General features: G+C 45.2%; 1 protein-coding gene across 1 annotated transcript in view; it reads right to left on the bottom strand.

Annotated features, from left to right (window-relative positions):
- Positions 1–3606: 3606 nt before the first annotated feature.
- hspa12b (heat shock protein 12B) overlaps positions 3607–21724 on the bottom strand; it is a gene marked incomplete in the record, with an annotated part of 23857 nt that continues 5739 nt past the window's right edge. Inside the window, 8 exon segments of the mRNA XM_029754538.1 lie at positions 3607–4688; positions 4874–5067; positions 6523–6713; positions 6933–7036; positions 7354–7523; positions 7623–7711; positions 9790–9894; positions 10890–10976. Of these exon segments, the coding sequence (XP_029610398.1) occupies positions 4430–4688; positions 4874–5067; positions 6523–6713; positions 6933–7036; positions 7354–7523; positions 7623–7711; positions 9790–9894; positions 10890–10976 (1199 nt within the window).

Here is a 21724-nt window from a genome sequence, read left to right as displayed (position 1 = left end):
CTACCGTCTCCTGTGTGTTGCAGGAAGAGGGGTGTGTGTGTTTTGAATATTAGCTGAAAATACCTTGGATTTGATGATCTGGGAAACTTCACTAGTCGAATCCTGATGCATTGTGATTACCTACCCTTCATTTATGTTTGGGGGTTGCTATACCAACAAGTATTCAACCCGTTTTGTTATGGCCTCAAATATAAACGCATGTAAAGTGTTGGTTTCATGAGGGGAAATAAAAGATCCCAGAAATGTTCCATACGCACAAAACGCTTATTTCTCAATTTGTTTACATCCCTGTTAGTGAACATTTCTCCTTGGCCAAGATGATGATAATCCACCTGACAGGTGTGGCATATCAAGAAGCTGATTTAAACAGCATGATCATTACACAGGTGCACCTTCTGCTGGGACAAAATGCCACTAAAATGTGTAGGTTCGTCACAACACAATGAATGCCACAGATGTAACACGTTTTCAGGCAGCGTGCAACTGGCATGCTGACTTCAGGATTGTCCGCTTGTGCTTTCGCCAGAGAATTTAATGTTAATTTCTCTATAATTTCGTTTTTTGAAAATTTGGCAGTATGTCCAACTGGCCTAATGACCAGCCCAGGACCTCCACATCCGGCTTCTTCCCCTGCAGGACCGTGTGTGGCAATTAAATGAGCTTCGTCCTGAATAAAGTGTTAATCCAACACATCACTGAGTAACATTTCATGTTTTTAAGCATGGTGGTGGTGGCTGCATCATGTTATGGGAAAATCTGGTTCAGTCTGCTTTCCAACAGACACTGGGAGACAAATTCACCTTTCAGCAGGACAATAACCTAAAACACATTGCCAAATATACACTGGAATTGAATGATCCTGAGTGGCCTAGTTACAGTTTTGACTTTAACTGTCTTGAAAATGTATGGCATGACTTGAAAATGGCTGTCTAGCAATGAATAACAGCCAACTTGACAGAGTTTGAAGAATTGTTTAAAGAATGTGCAAATATTGTAAAATCCAGGTGTGCAAATCTCTTAGACTTACCCAGAAAGTCCCGTCGCGGACCCCGATGTCTTGCTCCCAGACAAACTAAACTTCTTTGCTCGCTTTGAGTACAGTGCCACCGACACGGCCCGTTACCAAAACCTGCGGGCTCTCCTTCACCGCAGCCGATGTGAGTAAAACATTTAAACGTGTTAACCCTCGCGAGGCTGCAGGCCCAGACGGCATCCCCGGCCGCGTCCTCAGAGCATGCGCAGACCAGCTGGCTGGTGTGTTTACGGACATATTCAATCAATCCTTATCCCAGTCTGCTGTTCCCACATGCTTCAAGAGGGCCACCATTGTTCCTGTTCCCAAGAAAGCTAAGGTAACTGAGCTAAACGACTATCGCCCCGTAGCACTCACTTCCGTCATCATGAAGTGCTTTGAGAGACTAATCAAGGATTATATCACCTCCACCCTACCTGACACCCTAGACCCACTCCAATTTGCTTACCGCCCCAATAGGTCCACAGACGACTCAATCACACTGCTCACAGCCCTAACCCATCTGGACAAGAGGAATACCTATGTAAGAATGCTGTTCATCGATTACAGCTCAGCATTTAACACCATAGTACCCTCCAAACTCGTTATTAAGCTGGTCTCGACCCCGCCCTGTGCAACTGGGTCCTGGACTTTCTGACGGGCCGCCCCCAGGTGGTGAGGGTAGGAAACAACATCTCTACCCCGCTGATCCTCAACACTGGGTCCCCACAAGGGTGCGCTCTCAGCCCTCTCCTGTACTCCCTGTTCACCCATGACTGCGTGGCCATGCACGCCTCCAACTCAATCAAGTTTGCAGACGACACTACAGTGGTAGGCTTGATTACCAACAACGACGAGACGGCCTACAGGGAGGAGGTGAGGGCCCTCGGAGTGTGGTGTCAGGAAAATAACCTCACACTCAATGTCAACAAAACAAAGGAGATGATCGTGGACAGAGGGAGCACCCCCCTGTCCACATCGACAGGACAGTAGTGGAGAAGGTGGATAGTTAAGTTCCTTGGCGTACACATCACGGACAAACTGAAATGGTCCACCCACACAGACAGTGTAGTGAAGAAGGCGCAACAGCGCCTCTTCAACCTCAGGAGGCTGAAGAAATTTGGCTTGTCACCTAAAACCCTCACAAACCCTTACAGATGCACAATTGAGAGCATCTTGTCGGGCTGTATCACCGCGTGGTACGGCAACTGCACCACCCTCAACCGCAAGGCTCTCCAGAGGGTAGTGAGGTCTGCACAACGCATCACCGGGGGCAAACTACCTGCCCTCCAGAACACCTACACCACCCGATGTCACAGGAAGGCCACAAAGATCATGAAGGACAACAACCACCCGAGCCACTGCCTGTTCACCCCGCTATCATCCAGAAGGCGAGGTCAGTACAGGTGCATCAAAGCTGGGACCGAGAGACTGAAAACAGCTTCTATCTCAAGGCCATCAGACTGTTAAACAGCCATCACTAACCTTGAGTGGCTGCTGCCAACATACTGACTCATCTCTAGCCACTTTAATAATGAAGAATTGATGTAATAAATGTATCACTAGTCACTTTAAACAATGCCACTTTATATAATGTTTACATACCCTACATTACTCATCTCATATGTATATACTGTACTCTATACCATCTACTGCATCTTGCCTTGCCGTTCGGCCATCGCTCATCCATATATTTATATGTACATATTCTTATTCATTCCTTTACACTTGTGTGTATAAGGTAGTTGTTGTGAAATTGTTAGATTACTTGTTAGATATTACTGCATGGTCGGAACTAGAAGCACAAGCATTTACGCTACACTTGCATTAACATGTGCTAACCATGTGTGTGTGACCAATAAAATTTGATTTGATTTGAACTCTAATCGCTGACAAAGGTGATTCTGATGTATTGACTCGGGGTTGAATACTTATCTAATCAAGATTTATTTTATTTAAAAAAAATTACAAATATAATTTTTCTTCCCACTTTGACATTATAGAGTATTTTGTGTAGATCATTGACAAAAAAAAGTTCCAAATCAATTTTAATTTAACTTTGTAACACAACAAAATGTGGAATAAGTCAACGGGTGTGAATACTTCCTGAATATTTGTATATGCCTCATGAACTTTAGTTCAGCTGTCTTTCTCCATCAGAACCCAAAATATGAGCTTCTTTTACTCAATGTTTGTAAACAATGTAAATGCAAACAGTGTATAGCCTCAACATGGTTTAAACTATTACATTTGATATCATGGATGGTCCGTCCTTTTTGTGGCGCGATGGGTAACGATGCTTCGGTGGGGTGTCAGTTGTTGATGTGTGCAAGGGTCCCTGGTTCGAGCCCGGGTTGGGGCGAAGAGAGGGACGGAACCTACACTGTTACATATACATAGGTCTATGGTTTTGAGTCCTTACATTTTGTCAAGCACATCCTTTAGCTTTTGACCAAAATGGGCGAAATAAGGATTCAAGCAAAATAGGATTCTAGAAAAATAGGATTCTAGCAAAATAGGATTCTACCAAAATAGGATTCTAGCTTTAACCGACAGTTAATATGGACATTTTCGATGAACAAGCTATAGACAGGTTATTTCTTAAGATAGTTCTTTATACATAAAATGATAATATTTCATATGAGAAGGGTATAAAATACAGGATCCATCAGGATAGCTGCATGTACTGTACACAACTTAAATACTGTTGTGATCATACCTTATTTGGTGTTTTTCCAAGAAGCCTACATTTCTTTCAAGCAACTGTATATAAAAGATCTAAATTACTAGCGTATACAATCAATGGTTCAGATATATTCATAGCATATTTCTGTCAGTCCTCGTCACACAACCAGTCCATAGTTCAGTTAATTTCTCCATACAGAGAAAGTAAAAATCATATTCAGCTGGTCATTCAATCCAGTGGCCACAAGGTGGCACTACAGCAAATACATTATTATATTATATTATCAGTTGACTTGAAGACGGAGGCACTGGATCTAGATACAGGCAAGAGTCTATGGCCATGTTCGAGAGCAAGGATTTGATCCATGATGCATTGTGGGTAAATGCTGACTGACTTATCTACAAGTAATCATGAGTAGTTATTTCTGGTTCAAGGTGATCGGTCAGGATTCGGCAGTGGTCTCTATAACAAGCCCAATATATTCAGGCAGCAGTCACTCCCAGAGGGACCTGATCCTAGATCAGATTGAGATGTTTTGGTTCGATGTGAAAAAAGGAATTGTGATGTTGAGCAGTTTGAAGGTCATGTAGTCACTTAAAATGTCACATCATGCCATAACTCAATATTCAAACATTTCATTGATCCTGGATCTTTGACTTGGGACGTATTCCTCGTGGGTCCATTTCCTACTTTCTCCTTCTTTTACCCATTGGACATTGTACTCAGTCTCCTCAATTTGAAAGGAAGTCGATGGCGGCTCGGACCGTCTGATTGGTAGCCATGTCCACCGCCATCACTTTGATCTCTGTGTCTCCGAACTGCATTGTGGCTCGGATCTCTCTCCTTTCCGCCCTGGCAACCGTCCCCGGCAACGCCTCCGGTAGATCCAGAGTGATCGCGCCGCACTTCCTCACTCCAGGGTCGCTGATGTAAACAACGTCGTCGCTGACGCTGCAGTAGATATTGATGATGATCTTCCTCTGACCGGATCTAGAGAAAGAGGGAGGAGAAGTTTTGGTGAGTCTCTCTAAGTGTGTGTGTGTGTGTGTGTGTGTGTGTGTGCAGAGAGTCTCGGGTCACTAAGCTCTTCCCAGCCATGCTGTGTGTGTGTGTGTCTGACCCGACCTCACTGTGTTTGTGTAACCCGACTTTGCTGTGTGTGTGTGTGACCCGACCTAGCCGGTGTGTAGCTCCGCCTCACGACCTCGCCTAAAGCCACTGATTGGTCAACGGAGACGAATCTGTCGAGGATGTCAGTGCACCAATCACGGCCCTCCTTGACCAGTAGTTTGTCCCGGGGGTGTCGACCCTCCACGAAGCGGTTTAGAACCCCAACGCCGTAGGTCAGAGGGCAACGACGCACACGCACCTGAAGGAGAGTAAAGGTAGAGGGAAAATGTTTATAACAGGGTGCCACAGTGTGTGTGTGTGTGTGTGCACCTGGGGAGAGGAGAGAGAGCGGTGATTGGTTCGAATAGTTGGTGACGTCATAGCAGCTGGAGGCAGGCACAGGGTAAATGTTTAGAACAGGAGGTGAATCTCAATCGTATTTCCTTGATTCCTCACATCCTCTGTCCTCACCTCCTTCTCAACCCATTGGAGAAGTTAAGAGGGGAGGAACCTTTTAGAGAAGGATACGGGGAGAGAGGAATCAAGGCAATAAGGAAATACAATTCAGATGCACCCATGGTAGTAGTGTGTATACGCACCACAGTGGGGTTGAGAGTGGATGTGTCTAACCAGAAGTCCCCAAAAATTTGACCAACTGGGGGTTAAGGGTTAAGGTTAGAACTAGGGTTAGGAGCTAGGATTAGGTTTATAGTTAGGAGCTAGGATTAGGTTTAGGAGCTAGGATTAGGTTTATAGTTAGGAGCTAGGATTAGGTTTAGGAGCTAGGATTAGGTTTAGGGTTAGGAGCTAGGATTAGGTTTAGGGTTAGGAGCTAGGATTAGGTTTAGGGTTAGGAGCTAGGATTAGTTTTAGGGTTAGGAACTAGGATTAGGTTTAGCGTTAGGAGCTAGGATTAGGTTTAGGGTTAGGAGCTAGGATTAGGTTTAGGGTTAGGAGCTAGGATTAGGTTTAGGGTTAGGAGCTAGGATTAGTTTTAGGGTAAGGAGCTAGGATTAGTTTTAGGGTTAGGAGCTAGGATTAGTTTTAGGGTTAGGAGCTAGGATTAGTTTTAGGGTTAGGAGCTAGGATTAAGTTTAGGGATAGAAGCTAGGATTAGTTTTAGGGTAAGGAGCTAGGATTAGTTTTAGGGTTAGGAACTAGGATTAGGTTTAGGGTTAGGAGCTAGGATTAGGTTTAGGGTTAGGAGCTAGGATTAGGTTTAGGGTTAGGAGCTAGGATTAGTTTCAGGGTAAGGAGCTAGGATTAGGTTTATAGTTAGTAGCTAGGATTAGGTTTAGGGTTAGGGTTAGGAGCTAGGATTAGGTTTAGGGTTAGGAGCTAGGATTAGTTTTAGGGTTAGGAGCTAGGATTAGTTTTAGGGTTAGGAGCTAGGATTAGTTTTAGGGTTAGGAACTAGGGTTAGTTTTAGGGTAAGGAGCTAGGGTTAGGTTTAGAGTTAGGTTTTTGGGTTAGGGGTTAGGGAATATAGTATTTTGAATGGGACGGAATTGTGTGTCCCCACAAGGTCAGTTATACAAGACTGTGTGTGTGTGTGTGTACCACGGTGTGACTGTGCGTACCATGGTGTGCGTACCGTGGTGTGTGTGTGTGTGTACCACGGTGTGACTGTACATACCACAGTGTGTGTGTGCATTTGCGTACCACGGTGTGACTGTGCGTACCACAGTCTTTGTCTGTGTGTATATACTCTCACCACGGTGGGGTCCAGTCCGAACAACACAGCCCCCTTCAGTATGGTCAGACCCACATCCTGAGGGATGATGATGCGACACGTTTGCCCCAAAGCATTCTGGGCCGCCCGCTGCAGCATGGGTGACTCAGCGAAACCCCCAACCAGGAACAGGAAGCGAACACCCTGCACTTCCTGTCTCTGCATCAACTCCTCTGGAGGGAGAGAGTAATGAGAGGGGAGGTGAGACCAACATGTCAATGTTGAGGTTTATATAAAATGTGCCCCTTTATGCTACATTGTCAGACCAAATAATGTTAGTGTGTGTGTGCGTGTGCGTGTGCGTGCGTGCGTGTGTGTGTGTGTGTGTGTGGGGGGGGGTCTCTATTGTGTGTGTGTGTGTGTGTGAGTGTGTGTGTGTGTGTCTCTCTCACCAATGTGTTTGATGATGTTGTTAATGGTGGGTTGGAACAGTTCGTTCATGGCTTCTGGAGTGAGACGTAACATTCCCTGAGACGACCACTTCACTATGTTCATGCTACAGAGAGAGAGAGAGACGTTGTAGATAAGAATTTGTTCTTAATTGACTCGCCCGGATAAATAAAGAGAGAGAGAGAGAGACCGTAAAAGAGACATGCAGGGGGTGAGACGACCACTTTTCTATGTTCTTACTAATGTAGAGAGAGTGGTTACACCTCTCTACCTCACACAGGGAGAGAGGTCAAACACACACACACACACACACACACACACACACACACACACACACACACACACACACACACACACACACACACACACACACACACACACACACACACACACACACACACCCTTTCTCTCCCCACTACATACTTGCTCTTGCGCAGGGCAGTCTCCACACTCTGTCCTCGGTATCTTTTGTAGAAGTCGATAAAGGAGAAGGGCAGAGAGATATTCAGGGCGTTGGATCGCCCCGGCGTGGCCGTGCGTTTACGAGCTTCGAACGCGATGGTCAGATCCACCCATGCAGCGGGACGCTTCGCCTAAAAAAAACAGATATTTATCAGACGCTATTATCCAGCCGGAATCAAATCCACGACCCTGGCGTTGCAAGCGTCATGCTATATGCTCCAGCAAATTACCTTGAAGCTCTCGATAAAGTCCTCTCCGAAGATCTTACAAAGCATGGCTTCAAAGGCTAAGTCGACGCCGACCGCCCCGTATGGACCTCCTAAAATAAGCATATGAATAAAAACATTGCATGAGTCATCCCTGACTATTCACTCCTGACTATTCACCCCTGACTATTCACCCCTGAGTATTCACCCCTGAGTATTCACCCCTGAGTATTCACTCCTGAGTATTCACCCCTGACTATACACCCCTGACTATTCACTCCTGACTATACACCCCTGAGTATTCACCCCTGAGTATTCACTCCTGAGTATTCACCCCTGACTATACACCCCCGAGTATTCACCTCTGACTATACACTCCTGAGTATTCACCCCTGAGTATTCACCCCTGAGTATTCACCCCTGAGTATTCACCCCTTACTATACACCCGAGTACTCAACACTGAACGATTCAACCCTGAGTTTTCACCACTGACCATTGCCATGTTGGCATAGGTAGGTGAAGAGGTGGGCGTATGTAGAGGAAGTGGTGAGCGTAGGTAGATGAAGAGGTGGGTGTAGGTAGGTGAAGAAGTGGGCGTAGGTAGGTGAATAGGTGGGCATCGGTAATTGAAAAGGTGGGGGTAGGTAAGTGAAGAGGTGGTGTCTAAACTACAATTAATCTGTTACCTGAAGCCTTGTAGAGTTCCTTCAGTGTCCCCTGCGGCTGCTCTCTGAACAGTTAGGTACTGTATAAGGTAAGGTCTAAGGTGAGGTATCTAAGGTGGTGAGGTATCTAAGGTGGTGAGGTATCTAAGGTGAGGAGGTATCTAAGATGGTGAGGTATCTAAGGTGGTGAGGTATCTAAGATGGTGAGGTATCTAAGGTGGTGAGGTATCTATGGTGGTGAGGTATCTAAGGTGGTGAGGTATCTAAGGTGGTGAGGTATCTAAGGTGGTGAGGTATCTAAGGTGAGGTATCTAAGGTGGTGAGGTATCTAAGGTGGGGAGGTTTCTAAGGTGGTGAGGTATCTAAGGTGAGGTATCTAAGGTGGTGAGGTATCTAAGGTGAGGAGGTATCTAAGGTGGTGAGGTATCTAAGGTGAGGTATCTAAGGTGAGGTATCTAAGGTGGTGAGGTATCTAAGGTGGGGAGGTATCTAAGGTGAGGTATCTAAGGTGAGGTATCTAAGGTGGTGAGGTTTCTAAGGTGGTGAGGTATCTAAGGTGGTGAGGTATCTAAGGTGGTGAGGTATCTAAGGTGAGGTATCTAAGGTGGTGAGGTATCTAAGGTGGGGTATCTAAGGTGAGGTATCTAAGGTGAGGTATCTAAGGTGGTGAGGTATCTAAGGTGGTGAGGTATCTAAGGTGGGGTATCTAAGGTGAGGTATCTAAGGTGAGGTATCTAAGGTGGTGAGGTATCTAAGGTGAGGTATCTAAGGTGATGAGGTATCTAAGGTGAGGTATCTAAGGTGGGGAGGTTTCTAAGGTGGTGAGGTATCTAAGGTGAGGTATCTAAGGTGAGGTATCTAAGGTGGTGAGGTATCTAAGGTGGTGAGGTATCTAAGGTGGGGTATCTAAGGTGAGGTATCTAAGGTGAGGTATCTAAGGTGGTGAGGTATCTAAGGTGGTGAGGTATCTAAGGTGGGGTATCTAAGGTGAGGTATCTAAGGTGAGGTATCTAAGGTGGTGAGGTATCTAAGGTGAGGTATCTAAGGTGATGAGGTATCTAAGGTGAGGTATCTAAGGTGGTGAGGTATCTAAGGTGAGGTATCTAAGGTGATGAGGTATCTAAGGTGAGGTATCTAAGGTGGGGAGGTATCTAAGGTGGTGAGGTATCTAAGTTGCTGAGGTATCTAAGGTGAGGAGGTATCTAAGGTGAGGAGGTGTCTAAGGTGGTGAAGTGTCTAAGGTGAGGTATCTAAGGTGGTGAAGTGTCTAAGGTGAGGTGTCTAAGGTGGTGAGGTATCTAAGGTGAGGTATCTAAGGTGGTGAGGTATCTAAGGTGGTGAGGTATCTAAGGTGGTGAGGTATCTAAGGTGGTGAGGTATCTAAGGTGAGGTATCTAAGGTGAGGTATCTAAGGTGAGGTATCTAAGGTGAGGTATCTAAGGTGGTGAGGTATCTAAGGTGAGGTATCTAAGGTGAGGTATCTAAGGTGAGGTATCTAAGGTGGTGAGGTATCTAAGGTTGTTACCTGAGACCTTGTAGAGTTCCTTCAGTGTCCCCTGGGGCTGCTCTATCTGATGAACTGTCAGGTCTACTGTTCCTCCTCCACAGTCTGCCACTATGTACCGGTCACCTGGCGAGAGAACACACACGCACGCACACACACACACACGAACACGAACCCACACACGCACACACACACACACACGCACACACACACACACCATGAAAGATCAGTAACTTTGAGTGTCAATATCAATCATTCAGCACTCAATCGTGAAGTTTTTTTTTTTTTGTGTCTTATGGAGTTTAAGAAAGTAAAACAAATTGAATAGGGCTCTCCTTTTCTTACGATGCAGTGGTTTAATCTGTCAGTCTATAATTGTGTGTGTGTGTATTTGACAGTGTGTGTTTTCTCTCTGATGGAGGTCTGAGTACACCATGAGAGTTTGTTATGAGTCGGTCTCCCAAGCACTAACAGCTCCCAGGCATTACAATAGCTGAGATTGCGTGTGTATGTTTGTATATGTTTGTGATAGCTATAGAGATAAGGCTGGACCTCTGTTTTTCTAATTATAGAGTGAGGGAGAAAGGGAGGAAAGAGAGGGACGGAGAGGGAGGAAAGAGAGGAGGGGAAAGAGAGGAGGGAAGAGGGGAGGAAAGAGGGGAGGAAAGAGATGAGGGAAAGAGTATATTTGGTGAAAAGGGTGAGTAATTGAGTAGGAATTGGGAGGAGAGGAGAGAAAGGAAGGGGGAGAGAGCGAGCAAGAGAGAGAGAGAGTTTATTTACAGTAGAGTTTTAGAGGAGAGTCTCAGGGGCCAAACCCTTCCTGGCCATGGTGTGTGTGCCATGGTGTGTGCCTGTGCTTGCAGGCGTGTGTGTGTCAGGAAGGGAGGGAGGGTAGTAGGGGTCAGAGAGGGCGCGTGGCTCTCCAGACTTCTGTCATGGCTCAGTGAGAAGAGAGACGGTGTGAGGGACCGGTTTAGGGATTTTTTGGACGCATTGGGGGGTTGAAGAGTTGATTATTTTGACCCTGGACCTCAAAGCCTTTCTCACTGTCTACCCCCTTATATCCGTCTGTGTTCTGTCTGTCTGACTGTGTGCACGCTAGTATGTGTGTGACTAACCAGTCTGCATCTCTGACCAGAGTTCTCCAGTCCCTCTCTCCACCAGGAAGGTTCTGCTGTGTCTCGCTTTCCTCAGCTGCTCACGCGCTGCAACACACACACACACACACAAGATACAGACAACATTTTAACAACCATACAATAATATTCAAACAAACAACCTACAAGATTTTTTTTTAAAAACAGACAACATAAAAATAAAAAAACCTCTCAAACCACAATTAGAACAGACACAAAAGACATGTTACTGTAAATCAACCAACCCACAACATTAAACCATGGTAGATACTTGAACACATGTAGGCCACTAAGCAGACACTCTTATCCAGAGCAACTTACAAGAGCAATTAGGGTTAAGTGCCTTGCTCAAGGTCACATCAACATATTTTACCTAGTTAGCTTGGTGATTCAAACTAGTGACCTTTCGGTTACTGGCCCAATGCTCTTAAACTAGGCTACACCCCCAAGCCAATACATTCAAACTTTAGTGAGGGGGCCCTGGAACCGACCCAATGCATTCAAACTTTAGTGAGGGGGCCCTGGAACCGACCCAATGCATTCAAACCTTAGTGAGGGGGCCCTGGAAGCGGCCCAATGCATTCAAACCTTAGTGAGGGGGCCCTGGAACCAACCCAATACATTCAAACCTTAGTGAGGGGGCCCTGGAAGCAACCCAATACAGTACATTCAAACTTTAGTGAGCGGGCCCTGGAAGCAACCCAATACAGTACATTCAAACCTTAGTGAGGGGGCCCTGGAAGCAACCCAATACAGTACATTCAAACTTTAGTGAGGGGGCCCTGGAAGCGGCCCAATACATTCAAACTTTAGTGAGGGGGCCCTGGAAGCGGCCCAATACATTCAAACTTTAGTGAGGGGGCCCTGGAACCAACCCAATACAATGCATTCAAACCTTAGTGAGGGGGCCCTGGAAGCAACCCAATACAGTACATTCAAACTTTAGTGAGGGGGCCCTGGAAGCGGCCCAATACAGTCAAACTTTAGTGAGGGGGCCCTGGAACCGGCCCAATACAGTCAAACTTTAGTGAGGGGGCCCTGGAACCGACCCAATACATTCAAACTTTAGTGAGCGGGCCCTGGAACCGACCCAATACATTCAAACCGACATAACTGTCAGATTTTTAACTAACTGTCAAGAGTAAATGGCTTCAACCACTGAAAACAACAGAGTAAAGACTTGCACTGCAGCCAAGAAAGAATGGAGGGAGATAGTAGAGAGATAGAGAGAGAGAGTTAAAATAGCAGAGATTTGCTCTTAAAATGGGCTTTAACCTCTAAGCATCTTGGGTTTTTATAACGTACCTTACGGTGGTTAGTGTTTGGTGATGTGTTGATATTAGCTGAGGTTCTAGGTCATTATGCTTTAACCCTGGTCAACCCTGGTCTAAACAACAATCATAGTACCCTTGTTGTAGATATAGTCTCTGTTGTAGATACAGTCTCTGTTGTAGATACAGTCTCTGTTGTAGATATAGTCTATGTTGTAGATACAGTCTATGTTGTAGATATAGTCTCTGTTGTAGATATAGTCTCTGTTGTAGATATAGTCTCTGTTGTAGATATAGTCTATGTTGTAGATACAGTCTCTGTTGTAGATATAGTCTCTGTTGTAGATATAGTCTCTGTTGTAGATACAGTCTCGATATAGTCTCTGTTGTAGATACAGTCTCTGTTGTAGATATAGTCTCTGTTGTAGATATAGTCTCTGTTGTAGATATAGTCTCTGTTGTAGATATAGTCTCTGTTGCAGACATAGTCTCTGTTGTAGATATAGTCTCTGTTGTAGATATAGTCTCTGTTGTAGATATAGTCTCTGTTGTAGATATAGTCTCTGTTGTAGATATAGTCTCTGTTGTAGATACAGTCTCTGTTGTAGATATAGTCTCTGTTGTAGATATAGTCTCTGTTGTAGATATAGTCTGTTGTAGATATAGTCTCTGTTGTAGATACAGTCTCTGTTGAAGATACAGTCTCTGTTGTAGATCATCTCTGTTGTCTATTTTGGGACAATGACAAGGCCCTGTATTGTATCTTTGACATCTGGGATTTTGAAATGAGACACACATTGAGGATATGGAGGGTTTGTGTGTTTGTGTGTGTGTGTGTGTGTGTATATGTGTGTGTGTGTGTGTGTGCATGTGTATGTGTGTGTGTGTGGAGGGGGGGGGGGCAATTTGAACCCTGGCCCATACGTTCTCATATGGTAATGACTCTGAACAGAATAACATAACCAGGGACCACTGAAAAAAGCACTGTGTGTGTTCATGCGTGCTTGTGTGTTTTTATAAGGGGTCTGGAAGTCATTTTACAGCAAAGAAATACAAAGAAGAGAGAGAGAGAAAAGACACAGAGAGAGAGAGAGAGAGAGAGAGAGAGAGAAAAGACACAGAGAGAGAAAAAAGATACACACACAGAGAGAGAGCGAAAAGACACAGAGAGACAGAGGTAGTGAGCTCATGGCCTCCTGAGTTCTTCTGCAAAAATATATAATTTCAGTTGGATAAATGTAGATAAACTGAATTTTTTCACAAGGACTTCTACATGATACTAACCTCAACATCAAAACCTTTAATCCAAATCAAAATGCCACACCTAAAACTTCTAACAAATCAAAATGCCATACCTAAAACTTCTAACAAATCAAAATGCCATACCTAAAACTTCTAACAAATCAAAATGCCATACCTAAAACTTCTAACAAATCAAAACCTGTAGAATAAACAGACTAGAACCTGGAAATACCATCCAACACAAGACAGAGTGAAGTTCAATCTGAACCTACTTCTGAAGCCAAAAAGTAAAAGACAATCTCTAGGTCATTGTATTATATAAAGCGTAATAAATAAGGCTACTAAGCTTAACAAGCTGCTAGGACAGAATTGATCTGGCTTTAACTTGTGTGAAGGGAAAGGTGTGAAAATGGGCCTAACAATGGCAGAAGAGTTTCACAGCCCCCCACCCAAATGCAGAGGTCTTTGAAGCCCTCATGGCTTACCCCGTGGAGAGGTCATTACAATACAGTACCCCTTGGATATTAAAAACAACACTGCACGGAAAAAGTACAAAATAAGCTCCTGAAGGACAATCAAGAGACACTGCTGACTGCTACAAAGAGGGGAACATAAACAACTTACTGTTCCACAAAGACCCTCCTCTGGTACAGTGCTATATTAACCAGACCATCCCCTGGCACAGTGCTATATTAACCAGACCATCCCCTGGCACAGTGCTATATTAACCAGACCCTCCTCTGGCATGGCACAGTGCTATATTAACCAGACCATCCCCTGGCATGACACAGTGCTATATTAACCAGACCATCCCCTGGCATGGTACAGTGCTATATTAACCAGACCCTCCTCTGGCACAGTGCTATATTAACCATCCCCTGGCATGGCACAGTGCTATATTAACCAGACCATCCCCTGGTACAGTGCTATATTAACCAGACCATCCCCTGGCACAGTGCTATATTAACCAGACCACCCCCTGGTACAGTGCTATATTAACCAGACCATCCCCTGGTACAGTGCTATATTAACCAGACCATCCCCTGGTACAGTGCTATATTAACCAGACCATCCCCTGGCACAGTGCTATATTAACCAGACCATCCCCTGGCACAGTGCTATATTAACCAGACCATCCCCTGGTACAGTGCTATATTAACCAGACCATCCCCTGGTACAGTGCTATATTAACCAGACCATCCCCTGGTACAGTGCTATATTAACCAGACCATCCCCTGGTACAGTGCTATATTAACCAGACCATCCCCTGGTACAGTGCTATATTAACCAGACCATCCCCTGGTACAGTGCTATATTAACCAGACCATCCCCTGGCACAGTGCTATATTAACCAGACCATCCCCTGGCACAGTGCTATATTAACCAGACCATCCCCTGGCACAGTGCTATATTAACCAGACCATCCCCTGGCATGACACAGTGCTATATTAACCAGACCATCCCCTGGCACAGTGCTATATTAACCAGACCATCCCCTGGCACAGTGCTATATTAACCAGACCATCCCCTGGCACAGTGCAATATTAACCAGACCATCCCCTGGCACAGTGCTATATTCACCAGACCATCCCCTGGCACAGTGCTATATTAACCAGACCATCCCCTGGCACAGTGCTATATTAACCAGACCCTCCCCTGGCATGGCACAGTGTTATATTAACCAGACCCTCCCCTGGCACAGTGCTATATTAACCAGACCCTCCCCTGGCATGACACAGTGCTATATTAACCAGACCATCCCCTGGCACAGTGCTATACTAACCAGACCATCCCCTGACACAGTGCTATATTAACCAGACCATCCCCAGGCATGGCACAGTGCTATATTAACCAGACCATCCCCTGGCACAGTGCTATATTAACCAGACCATCCCCAGGCATGGCACAGTGCTATATTAACCAGACCATCCTCTGGCACAGTGCTATATTAACCAGACCATCCCCTGGCACAGTGCTATATTAACCAGACCATCCCCTGGTACAGTGCTATATTAACCAGACCATCCCCTGGCACAGTGCTATATTAACCAGACCATCCCCTGGCACAGTGCAATATTAACCAGACCATCCCCTGGCACAGTGCTATATTAACCAGACCATCCCCTGGCACAGTGCTATATTAACCAGACCATCCCCTGGTACAGTGCTATATTAACCAGACCATCCCCTGGCACAGTGCTATATTAACCAGACCATCCCCTGGCATGACACAGTGCTATATTAACCAGACCATCCCCTGGCACAGTGCTATATTAACACAGACCATCCCCTGGCACAGTGCTATATTAACCAGACCATCCCCTGGCATGGCACAGTGCTATATTAACCAGACCATCCCCTGGCATGGCACAGTGCTATATTAACCAGACCATCCCCTGGCATGGCATAGTGCTATATTAACCAGACCCTCCCCTGGCACAGTGCTATATTAACCAGACCATCCCCTGGCACAGTGCTATATTAACCAGACCATCCCCTGGCATGGCACAGTGCTATATTAACCAGACCATCCCCTGGCACAGTGCTATATTAACCAGACCATCCCCTGGCATGGCACAGTGCTATATTAACCAGACCATCCCCTGGCATGACACAGTGCTATATTAACCAGACCATCCCCTGGCATGGCACAGTGCTATATTAACCAGACCCTCCCCTGGCATGGCACAGTGCTATATTAACACAGACCATCCCCTGGTACAGTGCTATATTAACCAGACCATCCCCTGGCATGACACAGTGCTATATTAACCAGACCATCCCCTGGCACAGTGCAATATTAACCAGACCATCCCCTGGCATACCACAGTGCTATATTAACCAGACCATCCCCTGGCACAGTGCTATATTAACCAGACCATCCCCTGGTACAGTGCTATATTAACCAGACCATCCCCTGGCACAGTGCTATATTAACCAGACCATCCCCTGGCACAGTGCTATATTAACCAGACCATCCCCTGGCACAGTGCTATATTAACCAGACCATCCCCTGGTACAGTGCTATATTAACCAGACCATCCCCTGGCATGGCACAGTGCTATATTAACCAGACCATCCCCTGGTACAGTGCTATATTAACCAGACCATCCCCTGGCATGGCACAGTGCTATATTAACCAGACCATCCCCTGGCACAGTGCTATATTAACCAGACCATCCCCTGGTACAGTGCTATATTAACCAGACCATCCCCTGGCACAGTGCTATATTAACCAGACCATCCCCTGGTACAGTGCTATATTAACCAGACCATCCCCTGGTACAGTGCTATATTAACCAGACCATCCCCTGGCACAGTGCTATATTAACCAGACCATCCCCTGGTACAGTGCTATATTAACCAGACCATCCCCTGGCACAGTGCTATATTAACCAGACCATCCCCTGGCACAGTGCTATATTAACCAGACCATCCCCTGGCACAGTGCTATATTAACCAGACCATCCCCTGGCATGGCACAGTGCTATATTAACCAGACCATCCCCTGGCATGGCACAGTGCTATATTAACCAGACCATCCCCTGACACAGTGCTATATTAACCAGACCATCCCCTGGCATGACACAGTGCTATATTAACCAGACCATCCCCTGGCATGGCACAGTGCTATATTAACCAGACCCTCCCCTGGCATGGCACAGTGCTATATTAACCAGACCATCCCCTGGCACAGTGCTATATTAACCAGACCATCCCCTGGCACAGTGCTATATTAACCAGACCATCCCCTGGCACAGTGCTATATTAACCAGACCATCCCCTGGCACAGTGCTATATTAACCAGACCATCCCCTGGCATACCACAGTGCTATAAGAGCACACTACTGTCAAGAGAGAGGGTATTGGCCCAGAGTGGAAATTGAAACAACCTCTGTCAGTCTGTACAAGTCTGGGACAGTAATGGTGCAGGGCATCCTCAGTCTGGGACAGTAATGGTGCAGGGCATCCTCAGTCTGGGACAGTAATGGTGCAGGGCATCCTCAGTCTGGGACAGTAATGGTGCAGGGCATCCTCAGTCTGGGACAGTAATGGTGCAGGGCATCCTCAGTCTGGGACAGTAATGGTGCAGGGCATCCTCAGTCTGGGACAGTAATGGTGCAGGGCATCCTCAGTCTGGGACAGTAATGGTGCAGGGCATCCTCAGTCTGGGACAGTAACGGTGCAGGGCATCCTCAGTCTGGGACAGTAATGGTGCAGGGCATCCTCAGTCTGGGACAGTAATGGTGCAGGGCAATCCTCAGTCTGGGACAGTAATGGTGCAGGGCATCCTCAGTCTGGGACAGTAATGGTGCAGGGCATCCTCAGTCTGGGACAGTAATGGTGCAGGGCATCCTCAGTCTGGGACAGTAATGGTGCAGGGCATCCTCAGTCTGGGACAGTAATGGTGCAGGGCATCCTCAGTCTGGGACAGTAATGGTGCAGGGCATCCTCGTGCAGTTCCAGCAGGAAAAGCTCTCTCTCCGTGACGACTCCCCCATCCTGAGTGAGTCTGATCACACCTCATCAAACTGTCCTGCAGACGAGGATAGTCACCCCCCCCCCTCAGCACTGAACACACCCAGGTCCCACAACTGCACTGCTCCTCCATCATTGAGAGGGATAAATTCACAGTGCTGAGGGGAAACATGGTGGAGCTCAGAGAGCTAGTCCACACAATCCAGACAGAACAAACCCACAAAACAGACCAGCACAAGGGTCCAGCAGGCAAGGGAGTGATTGAAAAAGCTTCTTCCACTTTCCCTAATGCACAAGTGATTATCTCCACCCTGCTACCACAAAATTTCCCCCTGCAAGGGGGAAATCAATCATTTACAGGCCCAGGGACATGTACTAGTCTGTGGCGACCTAAATGCCAGAACTGGACAAGAACCTGACACCCTCAGCACACAGGGGGACAAACACCTACCTGAAGGTGACAGCATTCTCTCCCCCCATTTGCCCCCCTAGACACAACTACGACAACATTACCAACAAAAGCGTGTCACAACTCCTGCAACATAGTCAATGATAGGCTAAATGACGTAAATGTAAATGTAATAGGCTTAGAGGGGACTCCTATGGTAGGTACACCTATAGCTCATCTCTTGGCAGTAGTACTGTAGACTACTTTATCACTGACCTCAACCCAGAGTCTCTTAGAGCATTCACAGTCAGCCCACTGACACCCCTATCAGATCACAGCAAAATCACAGTCCACTTGAACAGAGCAACCCTAACCCTAACCTAACAAAGAAAATTAGAAATCTGCCTAACCAAAAACATAGAGACCCAGAAAACCTGAGCCTACAACTTCACTATGGTGAATCACTAAAACAATACAGAAATACACTACGGAAAAAGAAGGGATAGCACATCAGAAATCAGCTCAATATAATTGAAGAATCCATAAAATCGAACCACTTCTGGGAAAATTGGAAAACAAAATTGGGAAAAAAACAACAACACAAAGAGTTATCTATCCAAAACGCAGATGTATGGATAAACCACTTCTCCAATATTTTGGCTCTATAACAAAGAACAAAATAGTAAAAACATAAACATGATCAATTACGAATCTTGGAATCAGCTATTAAAGTCGACCAGAACCCACTGGATTCTCCAATTACATTGAATAAACTACAGGACAAAACACAAACCCTCAAACCCAAAACCCCAAAAGGCCTGAGGAGGTTCATGGTATCCTAAATGAAATGATAAAATATACAGACCACAAATTCCAATTGGCTATACTTAAACTCTTTAACATCATCCTCAGCTCTGGCATCTTCCCCAATATTTGGAACCAAGGACTGATCACCCCAATCCACAAATGTGGAGAGAAATTTGACCCAATAACTACCGTGGGATATGCCTCAAACAGCAACCTTTGGAAAATCCTCTGCATTATCATTAACAGCAGACTCGTACATTTCCTCACTGAAAACAATGTACTGAGCAAATGTCAAATTGGCTTTTTACCAAATGACTGTACGACAGCCCGTGTATTCACCCTGCACACCCTAATTGACAAACAAACAAACCGAAACAAAGGCAAAGTCTTTTCATGCTTTGTTGATTTCAAAAAAGCTTTTGACTCAATTTGGCTTTAAGAGGTCTGCTATACAAGTTGATGGAAAGTGGTGTTCGGGGAAAAACATATGACATTATAAAATCCATGTACACAAACAACAAGTGTGCGTTTAAAATTGGCAAAAAACACACACATTTCTTTCCATAGGGCCGTGGGGTGAGACAGGGATGCAGCTTAAGCCCTACCCTCTTCAACATATATATCAAAGAATTGGCGAGGGCACTAGAACAGTCTGCAGCACCCGGCCTCACCCTACTAGAATCTGAAGTCAAATGTCTACTGTTTGCTGATGATCTGGTGCTTCTGTCCCCAACCAAGGAGGGCCTACAGCAGCACCTAGATCTTCTGCACAGATTCTGTCAGACCTGGGCCCTGACAGTAAATCTCAGTAAGACAAAAATAATGGTGTTCCAAAAATGGTCCAGTTGCCAGGACCACAAACACTAATTCCATCTAGACACTGTTGCCCTAGAGCACATAAAAAACTATACATACCTCAGCCTAAACATCAGCGCCACGTGTAACTTCCACAAAGCTGTGAACGATCTGAGAGACAAGGCAAGAAGGGCCTTCTATGCCATCAAAAGGAACATAAAAATCAACATACCAATTAGAATCTGGCTAAAAATACTTGAATCTGTTATAGAACCCATTGCCCTTTATGGTTGTGAGGTCTGGGGTCCGCTCACCAACCAAGAATTCACAAAATGGGACAAACACCAAATCGAGACTCTGCATGCCGAATTCTGCAAAAATATTCTCAGTGTACAACATACAACATCAAATAATGCATGCAGAGCAGAAGTAGGCCGACACCCGCTTACGATCAAAATCCAGAAAAAAGCTGTTAAATTCTAAAAGGAAGTGATTCCCAAACCCTACATAACAAAGCCATTACCTACATAGAGATGAACCTGGAGAAGAGTCCCCTAAGCAAGCACAATTAGACCCAACCAAATCACGAGAAAACAAAAAGATAATTACTTGACACATTGGAAAGAATTTACAAAAAACAGAGCAAACTTGAATGCTATTTGGCCCTAAACAGAGAGAACACAGTGGCAGAATACCTGACCACTGTGACTGACCCCAAATTAAGGAAAGCTTTGACTATGTACAGACTCAGTGATCATAGCCTTCTCAAGAGAAGACAGGTCTGCCCACAAAATGAGGTGGAAACTGAGCTGCACTTCCTAACCTCCTGCAAAATGTGTGACCATAGAGACACATATTTCCCTCAGATTACACAGAACCACAAAGGATTTGAAAACAAATCCAATTTTGATAAACTCCCATATCTGTTGGGTGAAATACCACAGTGTGCCATCACAGCATCAAGGTGTGTGACCTGTTGCCACAAGAAAAGGGCAACCAGTGAAGAACAAACACCATTGTAAATAGAACTCATATTTATGTTTATTTATTTTCCCTTTTGTACTTTAACTATTTGCACATAATATGACATTTGAAATGTCTTTATTCTTTTGGAACTTTTTTTGAGTGTAATGTTACTGTCAATTTTTTATTATTTATTTTACTTTTGTTTATTATCTATTTCACTTGCTTCGGCAATGTAAATATATATATATATATTCCATGCCAATAAAGTCCTTAAATTGAAATTGAATTGAGAGAGAGAGAGACATTGTAAATAAGAATTTGTTCTTCACTAGCTAACAGCTCCTAAGGCTGTCTTACAACATAGGCAGAAAGAGATGAGGAAACAGGAGGTAACAGAGGAGGAAACGGGAGCAAACAGAGGAGGAAACGGGAGGGAAGAAACATACAAATGATGATGTTTAAAAGGGCAATCTGCAGTTCAAACAACAAAGAGGAGTCCCTGCCAATGTGTTGGTAAAACAGCTGAGGGATGGGGCTAGAGAAATGTAAACACTTTCAAATTCATAGACAGAGCTATGGACGCAAGGACCGACCATTCATGACATCAACATGATAGTTTTAACCATGTTTTGAGGCTATTACAGTGTTTGAGAAAGAAAGAAAAAGAAAGAGATGAGAGAGCTAACTGCGCAGAGTGTGGGTGAGATCATGGGCTCACAGCATCTTGTTCCGATTACAATATCCTGTGTGTGTGGGTGGGTGTATGTCCATTCACACAAAATACACACACATACTTCTGCACTGCTGTAACAGCACACACACAGGCAAACAGTCAGTCAAGGCAAAGCCAGATACATTACATTACATCT

The sequence above is a fragment of the Salmo trutta genome, chromosome 5 (assembly GCF_901001165.1).
Source record: "Salmo trutta chromosome 5, fSalTru1.1, whole genome shotgun sequence".
NCBI classification, from domain to species: domain Eukaryota; kingdom Metazoa; phylum Chordata; class Actinopteri; order Salmoniformes; family Salmonidae; genus Salmo; species Salmo trutta.
This window is presented reverse-complemented; position numbering and strand designations above follow the sequence as displayed.